We start from the raw sequence: 19637 nt of genomic DNA, 5'->3' as shown, positions 1-19637 counted from the left end.
GAGCAAGGATGAGGGTAGGGTGTCAATATGCCCAACAGCTGGGTATTTACTTCTAGTCAGAAGCCACCCCAGGCAGCAGCTGTGCTTCTCCCCCCATCCAGACGACAGAGGGCAGACTGACCGACCCCATATGTCCCCAAACATTCCTCAGTCCCATCAGATGTGGCCAATCACCCACCCCATCGCCCTTTAGGAAGCTACTAGAAAGGGGAAGAAGGGGCAAATGGTCATCTTTTCAGCCACTTGTGAGAAGGATATCTAGGGAATACTCTGAACCTCTCAAGCCAGGCCAGTGGGCGGATAATGAAGAAAATGAGAAGGGAGAAATTAGCACCTGCTCCCCCTTTCTCACCCTCCCTGTGTTTCTGCTGCACCACCCTGACTCTGGGGTCAGCTGCCACAGTGCCTGGCTCCACTCTGAAGCCAGATGGCTGGGGCTGGGAGGGGGAAGAAAGAGAAAGGGAGAAAGAAGGGGATTCGTTTGCATCCCTTTACCTCCCACTCTCCCTCCCTCTCCCCCTCCAGATACTCCTGGAATTCAACCCCAACACCACAGCCGACCACCCCTCTCCTCCACCCAGCTCTCTTCCAGGCCATGGAACATGACTCAGAGTCTGAAACAAATCCAGACACCCTGTCCCCTCATTCTGGAGTGGAGGATCGAGAAGGGGAAGGATGAAAGCACGAGAAGAAAAGGGGCTCTTTTCTAGGGGCACAGCTGGACTTGGAGGGAGGGGGAATTCCCCAGTAGAGGTGAGGTCATTATTAAAGATTTTCCCTGCCCTCCCTGGCTGAATGGATTATAGTGTTAATAGGGTCTAGAAGGGAGATATCCCTCCAACCCCCTAACCATTCCAACTTGCTCCCTTCCCTCTCCAGGTTCCTGCAAAATAGTCTCCTCCCCCTCCATATTTTGGGGAGGCTAGATTCTCCTATAACACATCAAAAGGACCATAAACCCTCATCCTCTTCTCTCCAAGTTGGTATGTGCCCCCTCACATTCACCCACAGACCGGTTTCAAACTCCCCAGTGAGCTTCTCCATGGTAGTCTTAGATGTGGGCGCAGAAAGCCCTCAGGAGTGGGGACTCCCTCTGCATCTGAGCAGAGAAGGTTAAGATTCACTCTCTTCTCCCAGCACCCTAACACCTTTAGAGGCTGAGTTCCAGCCCCTCACCCACTATCTCCCAACAGACCCTTAAGCCCAGAATCACAAGATTCTGGGTGTGCCCCCCTCCCCCTCCATTCCCTGACTCTGGAGTAGGAGTGTTCCTAAGCTGGACCGGCCCACCCCAGGTCCGAGAAGAGGGACCTTCCCACCAGGGCTGCTCGGCGGGTGCTGAGGTCCGACCCCCAAACTCCAGGAGAGGTGGGGTGGCGTGAGAGCTACAGAGAAGCTTTAGATGGGGCTTAGTTGAACTTGAAGGTCTAAGCAGAGCAAGGCCCGAAAGTGTCTATAGCTATGCTAAACCTCCAACCCCCACTTACTACGGGGAAGGGAGAGGAGTTGGGGTGGCGGTTATTCCCCCTCCCATTGGAGGTTAGGATGGCGTGGGAAAGCTCTGGATCCAGAGGGGAGGAGGCGAAACCCAGACCGCGGGAGATTTTTCTGGCGAGGAAGGCGTGGGGGAGGGGAAGATCCTGGGTCTAGAATAGGAGGGGTACTCGGGAGAGGTTGGCGGAGAGGAGTGAGAAGCCTCCGGATTCCGGTCGCAAAGGACAGGGGAGAAATGGGCGAGTAGATAGTGCGGGGGAGAGAGGAAGGGCAGCTCCCGCAGGGGGAGAGTCAGATCCTGAGTCTCGGGCAGCGGGGATCCCCGGGGCAGGGGACCACAGGAGCGGCCCTGCCCGGGGACTCTGGTCCGGGGCGAGGGTGCCGGGCCTCACCTGGAGCAGGGCCGGGCCGCGGGCGGCGGCGGCGGCGCAGGTGGCCCGAGCCGGGTGGCGGCGGCGCCTCCTCCCCCAGCCCTGGGCCGCCGGCGGAGTGTTGGAGGGGGTGGGGGGGGTAGCACTTAAAGGGGCAGGAACTACTGGGGTAGGGACAAGTGCTTGGGTAAGGCGGTCGCGAAGAATCCGCTGGGGGAGGGGGAAACGGGTGGCGTCTCCTAGGGGCCAGAACCAGGAAGGATCCCAGATGGAGGAAGAGATCCCAGGAAGACGACAAACTTCTCTGGTGAAGTGGGGGAGGGTGGTGGGTCCGAACTGGAGGACTTGGGAGAGAGCTCCGCCCGCGCTCTCGGGACTCCGGCAAAGATCTCCTCACAAAGAGAGTCCCAAGGACGCCAAGGAGGAGTGGGGGTGCCGGAGGAAGGCCGCGGCTGCTGGGGGTAACGCACAGCGACCCTGCTAGGTGAACAGGTTCCCTGGTTTTCAGCTCCACAAGGCCCCATTCCCTACAGCTGTGGAAAGGCACAGCCTCCTTCCCCCAGCACTACTCAAGTTTAAAAGCCTCTGGAATCAGGAAGCCACGAGGGCGAAGACCTCCTAGGCCTTTCAACCTCAATCCTGCCTCTCACTCAGTGTTAGTGACTGGAGCTTGGGGTCCGCCAGTAGCAACCCTAGTGGGACTGCTGTGGGACCGTGAGAATCGGCTTTATTTCAGTTTTCCCCCAACCACCACCAGCCTTGCAGCAACCTCTGGGGCAACAGGAAGCAGCTGCTCAGTGCAGCCCCCACCTGGTGGTGGGTCGCGGTGGGGGAGGAGAGAAGACAGGGACTTAAAAGGCCTGGGAGAAAATAAGGGGAGGAGAGGCACCTTAAAAATCCTCCAACGCAACAAAAAGTGGGTTTTACTTTTGGGGGGAAGGCTAGCAATGAATACTGTAAAATATTACTTGAATCTCAGCAGCTTAAACGGGGAGGAGCAAGGGGTTGGGGCGAGGGGTGGGACGGTGAGGTGGGGGGGAAGCCCCCACCTAAGGTGCAGAGTCTCAGGCTCTTCCTGGGAACCGGAGCTTGTCAGTGCTCTTGATTCCTTGGTCCGCAGACTCACCACCTAAGCCCTGTGCCCCTATAGACCCGTTTTCCCTTCTTCACCCCCCAAAAGAGCAAAGGTTAGGCCCCACCCCTGCTGAGTCAGCCAGGGAGGGAGGTAGGCATCCTTCAGGCCTTCCCCGGGGGCCGGTCCTCATACTTACCCATGTCCAGCTGGCAGGGCTCCAAAGCTGGGACCACCCAGCTCCTCACTGTCCTTGGTTCCCCCTTCACGTGAAGGCTGGTGTTAGATCCTCCTAAACTGTGAGCTGGGAACTAGCACGAATCAAAAAGCCAATGTATGCTTCCTGCGAACCACAGCCTGAACTGCTGTAGGGTGATGTCCCTGTGTGACAGACTGGGGTGGGGAGGGAGGAGGGAAGGGCGGGGCTTTCTCTGGGTGGAGAGGGAGGAGGAGGTGAGGACAGGGCAGAACCAGGAGAAATATGGAGGAAGGTTACATCTGTGTTGACACTCGAGGCGTGGTGGAAGAGAGTGGTAAAGGGGGAAGGAAATAAATAGTTGCATCTAGTGAGAGGAAGAAGATTCTCGATGAATGCTGAGACACGTAAACGTGTGGGGGAGGGGATGGAGGGATACAAACGACCTTAAGGATCAGTTACCAGGTCTGCATCTGGGTAACATGGGAAAACAAAGCAGAAAGAGATGACACCATATCTTGGGGCCTTTCTGCACCAGCTTCTTACCCACTGGAGTCAGGACCTAGAGGAAATGCCCCCACCCCCATAACTCAGCATTTCCCCAAATCCAGGCTTTTCTGGGAGCAAAAGACCAGGCACAGTCGGCTCAGGGGCTCCACCTTCTGTCCAGATCATGACACAGGAGAGACTAGTGCCAAGGACGTCATAGGCAGATGGGAGGAAACTTACAGGCCCCTACTCCACCCCTGGCACCTTTCCCAAGGCCCCTCCCCAACCTCCAGCCCCCAGGGGCCTCTGAATTGGGATCTCAGTTTGTCCCCGCCCTGCTTCGACCCAACTTGAATGCCTCAGGGGTGGAGCCTACAGATGCAGGCTCCTCCTCAGGACAAAAGCCCCAGCTGGTTTGTAAACAGTCATTAGCTAAGAACCACATCCCAGCAAACGGCCTTTATGGATTTCAAAATGGTGAGATCAGAGTTCTTGCAGTCTCCAGTCCTACCACCAGAGGGCAGTAGGAGATGGGCCCTAGCTCAGGAAAGAACACTTAATAGGACACCAAACGGACTTTGCACTGTAAGGCACTTGTTTCACACGGAAATGGGTGTACTTTTGAGTACTCCTTCTAACCCTACACTTTTAGTGGCTAAAATGAAGGGGAAATTCTCTAATTCCATCATTTAGTTCAGAAGCACAATCCCACAAACCCTGGAAATTGCTTCTCCTTGTAAGATTCAATCTCTCCAGCTTTCCTAAAGGATCTCAGCAGAGGTCAGGAAAGGCCTGTTTTTTTACACCATGCACTACCTCAAGGAATCACAACTCTGGGCTTGCGCAAGATATAAATCAGCAGGCAGTAGTAAGCAACACTTTCTGAAAAAAGGTGGGGGAGATGGGCATGGAGAAAAAAAGCCCAGGTTAAGACAGAGGGGGCCCTTTTGACTAGATTTTTGCAGGTTATTAATCCTTCAGAAGCAGCATCATTTCCTAAAAATTGGGTTCATTCAATTCACTGATTGACCCTTGTTTTGCCTTAGGATAGCAGTTCTCTATAGACCCATTTTTCCCCAATATGCTCTTCTAAAAATAGCCCTATTGCTTTTTAACCAAGCAGAAATTATATATAGAATATTCAAAATCAATCTGTTTCAACAAATAAAAAGACCAAAGCTGAGGCTCTACTATTGAGGTCTTATCATCCTCTACAGGGAACCCTTCATAAGACCCACAGCTATCCATCAAGACAATGGCTTTTCATTTCTGATGACCCCATTTGAAACATATGTGGACTACTTTGTACTATTTCTTATGGCCACTCTAAAATTCAGTTTTGTCATGTTCTCAGGACCAAGAAAAATAGACCAATTCTGAGGGGTGTACATTTTATTGGAAACCTTAAATACTCTTCAGACAGACAACGTCTTCAAACAAGGCTCTCATATTGCCTACAGAGCAAACCGAGATTTTTGGATTAGGGGCAACAAGAAGCACAGCACGCAAGACAACCAGTGCTTAGTTTGCCAAAAGGACCTCCTCATGAATGCTCTTCAGCCAGCTTATCAGCTTTTGCCACAGCTTCTTCAATGGGTCCCACCATATAGAAGGCCTGTTCTGGGAGATGGTCATATTCACCTGTATGGAAAAAAAAAATCCACTGGTAAGAAGTGGAAAGATACATTTTTTTGCAGTATATACATACTTCACCACTTGGGGCCACCAGTCAGAATGTGATGAATTTGTCATCCAAGAAATCTTTTCTTAACAAACTTCCGTCACAAATCTAATTTACAAGACATCATACAGTATGGATTAAGAACAAATGGTCCCAGCCATATAACCTGGATTCAAATTCTTGCTCTCTACTTTGGCTGGAGATCAGGACCAGTTATTTTAAACTTTTCCCTAATTTGTAAAAACAAAATAATGCCTTCCTTACAAGGACCTGTAATTCACTAGAAGAGCAGATAAGACTGAAAACACTCAGTAAATGTTGAATGACGTTTCACTCTCAGAAGTAAACTGAGTATTTCCAAAGAATCCTGATGAAAAATAGCTCATTTTAGGGCGCCTGGGTGGCTCAGTTGGTTAAGCGACTGCCTTCGGCTCAGGTCATGATCCTGACAGAGGCTCTACTATTGAGGTCTTATCATCCTCTACAGGGAACCCTTCATAAGACCCACAGCTATCCATCAAGACAATGGCTTTTCATTTCTGATGACCCCATGGAGGGATACAAACTACGAAATTTCTTTCGTAGGCCCACATGAAATGAAAATATAACACATGGCTTCGGCTAGTAATGCAGTCAACTAAAATGGTTTCCTTGCCCTACTACCATGTGGACATAAATCAGTCCCGGGATCGAGTCCCGCATCGGGCTCCCTGCTCGGCAGGGAGTCTGCTTCTCCCTCTGACCCTCCTCCCTCTCATGCTCTCTCTCATTCTCTCTGTCTCAAATAAATAAAATCTTTAAAGAAAAATAGCTCATTTTAAAAACTGTATCTAGGCACAATATACTTATATATTGCTTGACGGTTGCTGGAATGGGAATATAGAACAATGGGCATTCAAGAGATTTCAGCTTCTCTGCCATTTTACGTTCAGCTTTATACTCAAAATCTCACCTGCCAAAATCTGCTGGAATCCTTTGATGGTCTCCTTCAGAGGTACCAGCTTCCCCATATGACCTGTGAAAACCTCAGCTACCTGGAATGGCTGAGACAAGAAACGCTGTATTTTCCGTGCACGGGACACAGTCAACTTGTCTTCCTCAGAAAGTTCATCCATACCCAGGATGGCAATGATGTCCTGGAGAGATTTGTAGTCCTATGAAAAGACAAGAGAAGTCTGAGTATTTATATTACTTTTCTTCTTTTTATTTAAGTAGGCTCCACGCCTAATGCGGGGCTTGAACTCACAACCCTGGTATCAAGAGTTGGATGCTCTACTGAGTCAGCCAGGCACCCCAAAATTCACATTTCTTTTAAATTTGGACAAAAACCTAAGGGTTACTACCACCTTGTATTCACACCAAGCTTTGTACAAAGCATTTTAGCACCTCACCTCACTTTGTAACTGAAACAAGTTAGTGGTAAAGTTACATAGTCAGGATCACGAGGGCCCTCAGCTAAGATCACTGTCTTATCCTCCCTACTTCTTGTATGGTGCCATTAGAAAAAATTAGATTCCAAATCTAAGTACCTGGAAACCCAAGAGACCTCATTCACACTAATAGAAACTGCTGGTCGGGGTGCCTGGGTGGCTCAGTGGGTTAAGCGTCTGCTTTCGGCTCAGGTCATGATCCTGGGGTCCTGGGATTGGGCCCCTCATTGGGCTCCCTGCTCAGCGGGGAGCCTGCTTCTCCCTCTCCCTCTGCTGCTCCCCCTGCTTGTGCTCTAATAAATAAATAAAATCTTAAAAAAAAAAAAACAGAAACTGCTGGTCTTGGGGCGCCTGGGTGCCTCAGTTGGTTGGGTATCTATCTGCCTTCGGCTTGGGTCATGATCCCAGGGTCCTGGAATCAAGCCAGGCGTTTGGCTCCCTGCTCAGCGGAGAGTCTGCTTCTCCCTCTCCCCATTGTGTGCACTCTCAAATAAATAAAATCTTAAGGGGAAAAAAAAAAAAACTGCTATCTCTTCTTTCCTTACTCCAAAGCAAATTACACAGGTCACCAGGAAAGATTTGGTATTAAATTAGTCCCCAAAAATCCACTGTATGACTTTATGGCCACCAATCTCACCTACAATACTCACCTGTAGGATCTTTTGCACCCCACGAGCAACATCATAATGCTCATTTCCGACAATGTTGGGATCCATGATTCGAGAGGTGGAATCCAGAGGATCCACAGCTGGATAGATGCCCAACTCAGCAATAGCACGGGACAGCACAGTAGTAGCATCCAAATGGGCAAAGGTAGTGGCAGGGGCAGGGTCAGTCAAGTCATCAGCAGGCACATAGATAGCCTAAAGTGAGTCAAGAACCCAAGAGAAGCAACAGGAAGCCAAGTAATTTGATTTAAGCCACCCCCCCGCCCTTTTCTAACCTCTCCTCATCATCTCATTCCATCTTAGCATTTAAGAGTCCACCTCAAAAAAGCCTTCTTACCATCCTAATACCTGCTGAGTGAGCTTATAGATGATCTGGTCCCTCCAAGCTGTGATAAAAGAATTTTCTTGTCATTCCTTTTGTTATTCATCCTACATTTTAACTCTATTGTAGTGATACCCACACTTTCAGTTAAAAACAAAAGACCGTGCATGACTACAATGGGTCACTAGGTTCACTGAAAGTTAAAACAATTTAGAGACTCAAGATAATTTTACTGTGTATATATATACATGTATATATACATACATAATATATATATATGTATGTATTTAATGTGTTTCCATGCAGCTCCAGACTCCGCAGGCTTGAAACGACTACTTTTGTGATCTACATTCACATGTATGCCTTCAACTACTTTGAGCATTTCTTAATGTTTTAGGGTCTCTAACATGCACACATAGAATTTTACACATTATCTCAGGGAGCTCATTAACCTGGTCAAAAACACTGAGACATAAGGAACTTCTCTGTATATACCTTTATACAAATTAGAACTTCATCCACTTAATGGTTCTTACCTGTACAGATGTAATAGATCCCTTCTTGGTGGTGGTGATTCTTTCCTGCATGGTACCCATATCAGTGGCCAGAGTAGGCTGATAGCCCACAGCAGAAGGGATTCTGCCCAATAAAGCAGACACCTTAAAAAAGAGAGAAAGACAGTAAGAACAAAGGTATTAGGGGTCTACAACTTTAGCCTCACCTGCACCATTCCATAGAAAGGTCAAATGAAAACAGGTTCTCTCAAGCCTTCTCTCTTACCTCAGAGCCAGCCTGGGTGAAGCGGAAGATGTTATCGATAAAGAGCAATACATCTTGACCCTCTTGGTCTCTGAAGTATTCAGCAACAGTCAGTCCAGTCAGAGCCACCCGGGCGCGAGCACCAGGTGGTTCATTCATTTGACCGTACACTAGCGCTACCTGAAATAATCATACACAATCAGAAAACGTGGCAGAAGAATATGGAAGCCATATACCCAAGGTCCCCAAATCAGAGAAAACTACCAAAAAACCCTCCTTCTCAGAAAGCGTCAAGATTTTGGTTTCTAAATTTCTTTTCCCTTTTAGAAATGTGGTTCAAAATAACACAATTTCTAATAATTTTAAGGCAAGATTCCTGAAATAGGAAGGAAATAAAACTAAGTGAGAGGCACAAAATAGGGTTGAGACATATGAATTACCTCCAAGTCCCAAAATTAACTTTCAAAGATGGGACTATCTACTGAAAACAAAGTCTGGAAACGTAATGTAATGTCAAAGAAGAAAATATGCGTTACTGTATTATAAGTTGCAGGGAAAACCCTGACGGGAATTTCTTTCGTAGGCCCACATGAAATGAAAATATAACACATGGCTTCGGCTAGTAATGCAGTCAACTAAAATGGTTTCCTTGCCCTACTACCATGTGGACATAAATCAGCTTATTACTTACCTTGGAGGTAGCATCTTTCAAGTTGATAACACCAGACTCAATCATTTCATGGTATAAGTCATTGCCTTCACGGGTCCTCTCACCAACACCAGCAAATACAGAGTAACCACCATGGGCTTTGGCGACATTATTGATCAACTCCATGATCAGTACCGTCTTGCCAACTCCAGCACCACCAAAGAGCCCTGGAAGAGGTTGAAAAGAAGCAGTATTTAAGAGTTCTGTGTTCCCAAATAAGCAAACTTAAAGAAAAAAAAAATTACCCCGGTTTTCTATCTTTTCCCTTCTCAGGAATGGCATCTGGCTTCAGCAAACTCAGAAGAACGAAAGTCAGAAGCTACTCATCAGCGAAGGATAGATCTCAGTACCCACTCACTACACGGTAGGATTCTCGTTCCCACATTAGGTTTGGAAAATATGTACAAGCAGTAACCTACCAATTTTGCCACCCTTGGCATAGGGAGCCAGCAGATCCACGACCTTTATACCAGTAACCAGAATTTCCTGCTCAACACTCATCTCTATGAACTCAGGGGCCTCAGCATGAATAGGTGCAAATCTGTAAAGGTAGGAAGAAAGGATCAGTGTCATCTTGTTGAAAGGTTCCTCTCAATTTTCAAGTCTAACCCTTTACTCATAATCTTATACAACACTCCACACAAACTGGCATCTGGCAGCTCACCTAATGTTCTACAATAAAGGGGATTCCACTTCTATTATCTCAGGAAACAATAATCCCAACCCCTAACAATTTACACTGTCACAAAGATTTTCCTTTTACTAAGTCCTAACCTAACACCACTTCTTCATGTATCAATAGGTAATACAAAGACCTGCCTGTTTTGGAAACCCTACAACCTAAATCATTGGTATGAAAACTCAAATAATCAACTTGAGTCTTAAGTTTTTTCTTTTTACAATCGGAACTTCCGCATCCTTAATTTTCTTCAGAAAGACTGTGGTTCTGATAACAAGATATCAGCATTTTAAGCATTCTCTGCAGGAAAATTTTGCTACACTAGAAGGTGTTGCCTTAAAAGTACAGAACCGGAAGAGGGGCCCCTGGCTGGCTCAGTCGGTAGAGCACGTGACCCTTGAGTTCAAGCGCCAGATCTGGCATAGAGCTTACTTAAGAAGGGGCGCCTGGGTGGCTCAGTTGGTTAAGCAACTGCCTTCGGCTCAGGTCATGATCCTGAAGTCCCGGGATCGAGTCCCACATTGGGCTCCCTGCTCAGCGGGGAGTCTGTTTCTCCCTCTGATCCTCCCCCTCTCATGCTCTCTGTCTCCCATTCTCTCTCTCAGATAAATAAATAAAATCTTAAAAAGAAAAGAAAAGAAAAGAAACCTGCAGAAAAAGCAGTTCGTTTGCATGTAGATGCCGCAAAAGGGATACTTACTGTTTGGTTTTGATGGGACCTCTCTCATCAATAGGTTCTCCAATGACGTTCATGATTCTGCCCAACGTCTCAGGACCAACAGGAATTTTGATTGGTGCACCAGAATCCAGGACTCTCTGGCCTCTAACCAAGCCTTCTGTACCATCCATGGCAATAGTCCTTACTGTGCTCTCACCTGTTAAAGGCATTGCAGGGTTATACAGAAGAACAAAGTAGGCTTCCTGTTTAATGTTCAGCTAGCACGAAAGACGTTAAGTCAACCAAGACTCCTTCTCAGTACCTAAAACGTGGCTTCAGCACACTCAGAAGAACGAAAGTCATTTTGATAAAATCATCATAGAAGGAAGACTGATTTGGGGGATATTTGGACTAAACAAGCTCTTACTATTCTTAACAAACTCTACTTACCCAAATGCTGGGCCACCTCCAAAACCAGCCTGGTCTCCCTGCCTTGCACTTCCAGGGCATTTAGGATGGGTGGTAGTCCCTCATCGAACTGAACATCCACCACTGCACCGATGACCGCCACGATGCGCCCGGTGGCAGCGCCTGCTTTCGGCGAAGGGGAGGTTTGGGCGGCATAGTCTCTGGCTAACAGACAAGAAAAACATTGGAAGATGGGGTCAGGGCAATTAATGGTCATCGGAAGCCCCGCCTTAACCCACAAGAACTGGTAAATTCGGCCCACAACCGACCTCCTCACGCTTTCAAGTAAGACGAGTCCGGAGGGAGCGCCGCGCAGGCACCCAGAAAGCGCCTGCACTATCTTCCCATGCGCAAAACCCCATTATTCGAGAGCTCCGTGACCCATTCAAGGGAAGGTCAATGCACCTGCCCGAACTTTTCCGTCACAGAGAGCCTCTTTTCCAAAATAAGATCAATTAGATCGAAAAAAGCTCCCACAGGCGACCTATTCTTGTTCTCCCGCCGTTAGAAGTCAGGGCGCTAGCCCTGACGTCCTTATAACACCAAAAATACCTTAGGCCCGAGTGACAATCGGCCTCCGGCTCAAGGTCATGGGGAGGCAGAAACGAACCCAGCTCCCAGAGGAAGGCACTTACCAAGCTGGAGCGCTGCCGGAGCGGCCCGCAGTAAGACCTGGGCTTGGGGTAGCGGCGCTGAAGGGCCGAGTCCCCTCAAGGCCCCGGAGGCCGAAGTAGCGGCCACACGGCCCACAAGACCCAACATGGCGGAGCCCGGGTGGAGACTAAGCGCTTGCAGAGGTCCGGGTCTCCAGCTCCCCCGCCGTTGGGGCGAGGCCTACTCTGCAGTAAGCAAGTCCATTGGATAAATTTGCTGAATATCACTCTCAGTGCTGCTCCTATAGGTTCATAATCTCTGATCTTCTCAACCATTGGTCGAAACTGGTGCCAATCTGAATTCCTTATTTTTATTGGACATTGTCAGGTTAGGTGCAACCCTCAGAGCCTCGGAAACATAATTGGACAACAAGGATGTCAGTTGGAGAGAGTCCGTGGCGGAATTACGTTTCGGAAAGGGGCGGAGTTCCTGTTGTGAAGCGTGCGGGCTGGCTTTAGCCGTCCTTGGGCTCTCACCTTAGATAGGACCCTGAGCTAAGTGACCGTCTCAGGGGCGGGGGTTAGGGAAGTAGTGGAGTCGGGAAGCACCACTGACGGTGACCTTGGGAAAGTCAGGAGCCTTCTCTAGACTCAAAACACGGTTTTTCCTTCGCAGTAGTGTAATTGGAAGCTTACAGGCAGTACCTGATGTCAGGAATCCGGACAATCTATATCACTTAAAACTGTACAATGTAAGAAACTAATGTAACCCAGTCATTTAACAGATGTGTGCCAGGCATTGAGGAAACAAAACATAATTAAGACTTAGGACCTCCCTTTATTTTATTATTTTTTCTAAAGTAGTCCCCACGCCCAGTGTGGGGCTTGAACTCAACGACCCTGAGATCAGGAGTCGGATGGTCTACGGACTGAGCTACGCAGGTGCCTCAGGACCTCCCTTTTAAAGACAGAAAACAATGCAGTAAAGTGTGATGGATCCTGATTAGTACAGGGTAAAGTGGGTGCAGAAAGGAGGAGGGGATAAATTTGAATCACCTAGAGATGTAGGGGAATTGTCTCAAAGTGGAGGACATGGATATACCTGTTGTGAAACCGAGTAGAAATTCCTAGGGTAAAGTAGGAAGACTATTCCAAGCGCACGTTGGCATGACCGTCTGTTCCTTTTGTTTAACTGTAGGTGAGGAAGGTTGGAGGTGAAGGAAAAAAAGAGAAGGGGTAAAGAGATTAGCAGGAGCCAGATCTCAGGGCTTTGGATGAAGTGGAGAGTGGGCTAAGGTAGGTGTGTGGAAATGTTCCTTGAGTATGGAAATCAGAAAAACCAGGGCATCCTTTTGTGTAGTATTGATTTTATTCAAAGCTATTTGGGGGTGGGTTGGAGAGACCCTTAATCTATTAGAACAAACATGGCTATATAGAGTTCATCATGGCCCTACCTCCCCAGACTTTCTCTCACCAGCTCCTATAGGTTCTCATCTTTCTACATGATTGTGAAAAAGTTTCATTTGGCATGTTAGAGCTATCAAAGAATTAAAAGAGAAAACAGGAAGAGAAGGTTAAGTTTGGGGTGCCTATGGTAATCTTGCCGAATAATTAGAGGGAAAGAACCTGAGAAAACAGCAATATGTATGGAGCAGATAGAGAAAAATGAAACAGCAAAGGAAGCAGCAGAGGAATGAGGCCAAAGACCATGAGGTGAAGAATCAGGAAAGAGAGGGGCACCTGGGTGGTTGAGTTAAGCAGCCGACTCTTGATTTCAGCTCAGGTCATGATATCAGGGTCCTGGGATCAAGCCCCACATCAGATCGGTGCTCAGCCAGGGAGTCTGCTTGTGGATTCTCTCTCCTCCCTCTGCCCCTCCCTCCTCTGCTCAAGCTCACTCTATCTCTAAAATGAAACAAATCTTAAAAAAAAAAAAGAGGGGCACCTGGGTGGCACAGTTGGTTGGGCATCCAACTCTTGATTTCAGCTCAGGTCCTGGAGTCAGTCTTGCGACCAAGCCCCGTGTCAGGCTCCGCACTCAGCGGGGAGTCTGCTGGAGATTCTTTCTCTCCCTCTCCCCCTTCCCCCTCCCCCGGCTCTCTTTCTAATAAATCTTAAAAAAACAAAACAAAAAACAGGAAAGAGAATGTTAAGGAGAAAGTGGTCAACAGCATCAATCACATAAATATCCTATAAAATAAGGGCTGGGCGTACCTGGGTGGCTCAGTCGTTAAGCATCTGCCTTTGGCTCAGGTCATGGTCCCAGAGTCGTGGGATGGAGCCCCACGTCAGGCTCTCTGCTGGCGGGAAGCCTGCTTCTCCCTCTCCCACTCCCCCTGCTTGTGTTCCCTCTGTCGCTGTGTCTCTGTCAAATAACTAAAAATCTTAAAAAAAAATAATAAGGGCTGAAAAGTTTGGCAACTAGGAATTCATTCCATGGCAAAGGTGGGTCAAAGATAATTTCAATGGGCTGCATCGTAAGACACGATACACATTTTTGATGTATGATCCATGTGCTTTCCATTACGCTGGGCAGCATCCCAGTTTTTAGGGTCCTATATATTTTACTAGCCTCCCTCAATTATTAGAGTTGAAGTTTCTGCAGATAGGCCAAGACGCCCCTCAGAGTATTTATTGTCACTGGAGCCAGAGTGTCTAGGTTAAAATCGGTTTTGCTACTTACTAGATGTCATTGGGAAGTTAAATTGTTACTTTCCTCATCTATAAAAGAGATAATAAAATGGGAATAATCTCATAGGGTTGTTTTGAGACTTAAGATTAATAATAATGAAAGAAGTATTTAGAACAATCCCTGGCACATAATTAGTATTTTTGCTTACTGTTGACTTAGTGTTAAGATCCTTTGGTTTTGTATCACCAACTTTGGTCTTGGCAAAATTTTATTAACCATCAAACATTTATTGGTACACTAACTAAACCCAGGTGTCAAAGATTTTCATAAATTCCAGACTCATTACCTCTTGAAATGTATCACACATTTCTTTGTCCTCTTAGCAGATTATCAAGTAATTTAACTTTTTCTTGGACATTTGGGTTATCATTAAACATCTTTGAATCACATTCCAATTCTAAATACTTTGTGTTATTAAGGTAGATGAGCTGTTTCTCCATTATGCTCAATTCTGTGAACTTATTTTTGCTGTCAGTGATTGCCCTCAGCAACTTTATGTCCTATTCTGAAATTAGAGAATCTGCTAAATTTGTAAATACTACTAAAATAAAAGTAAACAAACTTGATTAGCTTGGAATGAGGTAGGCCTTTCTGAACAAACAGTGTCATCTATTTTAGAGTTCTGATATGCTTTGGTCCTATTTCATGTTTCTTGATTCCCAGATAGCCCAAGGTAAATATTTTATGTGAAATACAAGCTACTTTTCATGGGACAGTAGTAACCACAAAGACCAAATCTGGCTTCTTACCTGAAATTAATTCCAAATGACTGCATAATTTATGACTGAAAACCTTACTCATTGTAAGGTCAAAATTGGATTTTCTAACTCCTTATTTTACTGCTTTCCACAGTGGCCATGCCCCACATTCTTCCAGTACTTTGGTATTGACTATAATGTCTTTGTCTCTACATTTCTTACTATCATTTTGGGTGATTTCAAATTCATGAAAATAACCCATTCAATACTATAGTTTCAGAGTTCTTTAACTTCTTAATTCCAATTAGTTTTACATTCACATTTCACTTAAGCATGTTAACTCCTCAGTCATTCCCAAATTTTATCCTTAAAAGTTCTATCTCAGAAATCCAATATTCTCTTGTAAGACAATTTTGGTTTTTGTTTCTTTACACAATACATGAATATATTCTAGATACACAGGATAAGAATAAATCCTTTCACCAGTACCACTACCCCAAAGTCTCACTCCTCAGAAATAACCACTAAAAGTTTTATTTATACCCCATTCACTTTTTAAGATTTTATTTATTTGACAGAGAGAGAGACAGAGAGGGAACACAAGCAGGGGGAGTGGGAGAGGGAGAAGGAGGCTTCCCGCAGAGCAGGGAGCCCGATGTGGGGCTTGATCCCAGGACCCTGGGATTATGACCTGAGCCGAAGGCAGATGCCCAATGACTGAGCCACCCAGGCGCCCCCCGCCCGATTCACTTTCTATCCATTCCATATACAGAGACCATATATATGCCCCTGCACCTTTTTTAAACCTCAGTGGAAGCATACTACAGAAAACTTAAGTTTTCTTTTTTCCAAATTTATTTTTTTTTAGTAATCACAACATCCAACATGGGGCTCGAACTTACAACCCCAAGACTGAGTCACATGCTCTCCCGACTCAAGCCAGCCAGGCGCCCTAGTACATTTACTTTATTGATGATGACTGTATATTATGCCCTAAGAGCATGTAATTTATTTTTTTTAAAGACTTTGACAGAGAGAGCACAAGCAGAGGGAATGAGAGAGGGAGAAGCAGTCTCCCCGCTGAGTAGAGAGCCCAATGCGGGGCTCGATCCCAGGACCCTGGGTTAATGACCCGAGCCAAAGGCAGATGTTCAACCAACTGAGCCACCCAGGCACCCCAAGAATCCAAGAATGTGTAATTTATTTGACCCCATTAAAGGTCCATTTGGATTGTTTCAAATGGCTGTTACATGCAATAATGAATAAAAAAAAATCTTGTACACATATTTGTGTACACTAATACTTCTTTCATAGACTCCAAGAAATGTTGGCTTAAATTGTTCATTTAAACGAGATTCTGCTGAATGGTCTAAAACCATCTTGCTAATTTACCAGGTTCCCAGAATCCTTACCAAAATTTTTAAAAATGTGGCTAATCGGGGCGCCTGGGTGGCTCAGTTGGTTAAGTGACTGCCTTCGGCTCAGGTCATGATCCTGGAGTCCCAGGATCGAGTCCCGCATCGGGCTGCCTGCTCAGCAGGGAGCCTGCTTCTCCCTCTGACCCTCCCCCCTCTCATGCTCGCTCGCTCTCTCTCATTCTCTCTCAAATAAATAAAATCTTAAAAAAAAAATGTGGCTAATATTACATGAATGAAATTACTTCACGGATTGAATTTGCATTTCCCTGATTTCTACTAAGCTGGAACTTTCATGTTTATTGGCCAGTTATATTTCTTCAGATTACCTGTTCCTATCTTTTGCCCATTATTTTTCCTCTTGGCTTGTCACGATTAAGTGCTCTTCAAATACTTTTTAATGTTGTTATATATTTTTTAGTACATTACTTATCCTTTAACCTAATAGCATTTTTTTTTTTTTTACTCCATGCCCTGCATGGAGCCCAGCCCTGGGCTTGAACTTGTGACCCTGAGATCAAGACCTGAGCTGAGATCAAGAATTGGATGCTCAGGGCGCCTGGGTGGCTCAGTCAGTTAAGCGTCTGCCTTCAGCTCAGGTCATGATCCCCAGGTCCTGGGATCAAGCCCTGCATTGGGCTCCCTGCTCAGTGGGGAGTCTCCTTCTCCCTCTCCCTCTGCCCCTCCCGCCCCGCTCATGCTCACTCTCTCTCAAATACTTTATATATAAAAAAAAGTTGGATGCTCAACCGACTGAGCCGCCGAAGTGCCCCCTAATAGCATTTTTTTACCTATGTTATTTTTTTTAAGACTTAAGTATTACTACACCCAATGTGAGGCTCAAACTTACAACTCTGAGATCAAGAGTCACATGCTCTACCAACTGAGCCAGCCAGGTGCCCTGACCTGTTAATGTTTGTCAGATTCATTAACTTTTCCTTTGTAGCTTCTAGATTTTATGACAGGAAGGAATTCCCCATAGCATTAGGTAAGAATTTGATTAATAAATTGTTTCAATGAATGGGCCAGGAACAATCTGCATCAGAATCACCTAAATCTACTCTAGCCATTATGATAACCACTAGCCACATGGGGTTAAATTTAGAAAAATTAAGGGCGCCTGGGTGGCTCAGTCATTAAGCAAGCGTCTGCCTTGGGCTCAGGTCATGATCCTGGGGTCCTGGGATCGAGCCCCACATCAGGCTCCCTGCTCCGCAGGAAGCCTGCTTCTCCCTCTCTCACTCCCCCTGCTTGTGTTCCCTCTCTCGCTGTGTCTCTCTCTGTCAAATAAATAAATCTTTAACAAATAAAAAAAATAAATTTAGAAAAATTAAGTAAAACTTCAGTATGCCAGTCACATTAGCCACATGTCAGATTCTCAGTAACTATGTGGCTAGTGGCTACTCAGACAATAAAGATGTAGAACATTTCCTTCGTCAAAAAGTCACACTGGACTGAGCTGATCTGCAGCACAGATTCAGAATCTGCATTTTAGATCTAAAACAGTCATTCTCAAGCGTAAGAGGTCTTAAAACAGATCACTAGCCTCTACCCTCCCATTTCTGACCCAGTAGGCTCATTTGGGGGCCTAGAATTTGTATTTTTTTTTTTTTTAGGATTTTGAGAGAGAGAATACAAGCGGCAGGGGGGCAGAGGGAGAGGGACAAGCAGACACCCCACTGAGCAGGGAACCTGATGCAGGGCTTGATCCCATGACCCCGAGATCATGGCCTGAGGCACTTAACCAATTGAGCCACCCAGACACCGCCAAAATTTGTATTTGTAACAAGTTCCTAGGGGAGATGGATGCTAAGTCCAAAGACTACACTTCAGAAATCACTTATCTCAAGTATCAGTTAAGTGAAAATTCCTGGTCCCTGCATAGACCTACTAAAGCCTATCTAGCATTGGGACCTAGGAATCCACATTATCACAAAGCCCCGTAATTGTATGTCAAGAACCACTGGGTTCAAGATGAACCACAGGGATACAGAAAGAAGGATCAAACTAGAGCTGTGGGGCTTAACTAGTTTTGAGAAGAAAGAAGGAACAATGGTTGGGGTGCCTGGCTGGCTCAGTCAGTTGGGTGTGCAACTCTTGATCTCAGGGTTGTGAGTTCAAGTTCCACGTTGGGTGCAGAGATTACTTAAAAATAAAATCTTGGGGGGCGCCTGGGTGGCTCAGTAGGTTAAGCGACTGCCTTTGGCTCAGGTCATGATCCTGGAGTCCCGGGATCGAGTCCCACATTGGGCTCCCTGCTCGGCAGGGAGTCTGCTTCTCCCTCTGACCCTCCTCCCTCTCATGCTCTCTGTCTCTCATTCTGTCTCAAATAAATAAATAAAATCTTTAAAAAATAAATAAAAAATAAAATAAAATCTTGGGGGCGCCTGTGTGGCTCAGTTGTTAAGCATCTGCCTTCCGCTCAGGTCATGATCCCAGGGTCCTGGGATCGAGCCCCGCGTCAGGCTCCCTGCTCAGCGAGAAGCCGGCTTCTCCCTCTCCCACCCCCCTGCTTGTGTTCCCTCTTCCGCTGTGTCTCTGTCAAATAAAAAATCTTAAGAAAAAATAAAATAATCTTGGGGCGCCCAAGTGACACAGTTGGTTGAACATCCAACTCTTGGTTTTGGCTCGGGTCATGATCTCGGGTTCGTGAGTTCAAGCCCTGTGTCTGGCTTCGCAGCTGAGCTCGGAGTCTGCTTTAGATTCTCTCTCCCTCTCTCTTTGCCCCTCCCACTCGTTCTCTCTCAAATAAATCTTAATAAAGTATTTTTAAAAAGAACAATGGTTGAGGGACAAATATACTCAACAAGGCTGTTATCGTTGTAGTGGAAGAAGCTTTAGTTCTCTCACTTCTGAACTTGTGATAATTTCAACACATAGCCATGGAAATGGGATGCTAAATGGAGTATGGAAATGAAAATCACTGGATTTGAGGCTAAAAAAATTTAGGTTAAAGTTCTGGATAGGTTCTTCACATAAACAATGAAATTATCCAGACTGAAAACAGAACTTGTAAACAAGTGACATGATTTGGTTTTCACTTTAGAAAACACTGCTAAGAGCAAAGAAGACTGGCAGTATCTTAAATGAATTGTCATCATACCCTATTTGACCAGCTATGTATCTCTGGAAATCTTTCTCCAGGTCCCACTGCCAGTGCGTAAGTCTACTTTTATTTATTTAAGATTTTATTTATTTGACAGAGAGAGAGACAGCGAGAGAGGGAACACAAGTAGGGGGAGT

At 46.2% G+C, this 19637-nt stretch overlaps 2 protein-coding genes and 2 non-coding genes across 5 annotated transcripts in view; all 4 read right to left on the bottom strand.

Moving 5' to 3' along the window:
* Positions 1-3320, bottom strand: part of BAZ2A (bromodomain adjacent to zinc finger domain 2A) — a 35053-nt gene extending 31733 nt beyond the window's left edge. For both annotated transcript variants that reach the window (XM_035002355.1, XM_035002352.1), the window contains exon 1: positions 3137-3320. The gene's annotated coding sequence lies outside the window, so the exon portion shown is untranslated. The remainder of the gene's footprint in view (positions 1-3136) is intronic.
* A 1681-nt stretch (positions 3321-5001) lies between these two features.
* Positions 5002-11854, bottom strand: ATP5F1B (ATP synthase F1 subunit beta). Its single transcript, XM_035002356.1, has 10 exons — positions 11632-11854; positions 10979-11161; positions 10571-10745; positions 9611-9732; positions 9174-9358; positions 8504-8662; positions 8260-8382; positions 7384-7596; positions 6256-6457; positions 5002-5263 (listed from the first exon to the last, which is right to left on the bottom strand). Exons 1-10 carry the CDS (start codon positions 11756-11758, stop codon positions 5166-5168), a joined length of 1587 nt encoding a protein of 528 aa, XP_034858247.1. The 5' UTR covers positions 11759-11854; the 3' UTR covers positions 5002-5165.
* On the bottom strand, positions 9456-9527 carry LOC118009077. Its single transcript, XR_004678806.1, has one exon. It is a non-coding gene; the product is annotated as a small nucleolar RNA SNORD59 (small nucleolar RNA).
* LOC118009078 lies at positions 10839-10914 on the bottom strand. Its single transcript, XR_004678807.1, has one exon. It is a non-coding gene; the product is annotated as a small nucleolar RNA SNORD59 (small nucleolar RNA).
* Positions 11855-19637: the final 7783 nt, after the last annotated feature.

The sequence above is a fragment of the Mirounga leonina genome, unplaced genomic scaffold, assembly GCF_011800145.1.
Source record: "Mirounga leonina isolate KUSES-001 unplaced genomic scaffold, KU_Mleo_1.0 Mir_126, whole genome shotgun sequence".
Classification (NCBI taxonomy): Eukaryota; Metazoa; Chordata; class Mammalia; order Carnivora; family Phocidae; genus Mirounga; species Mirounga leonina.
The sequence above is the reverse complement of the archived record's forward strand: the minus strand, read 5'-3'. Positions and strand labels throughout refer to the sequence as shown.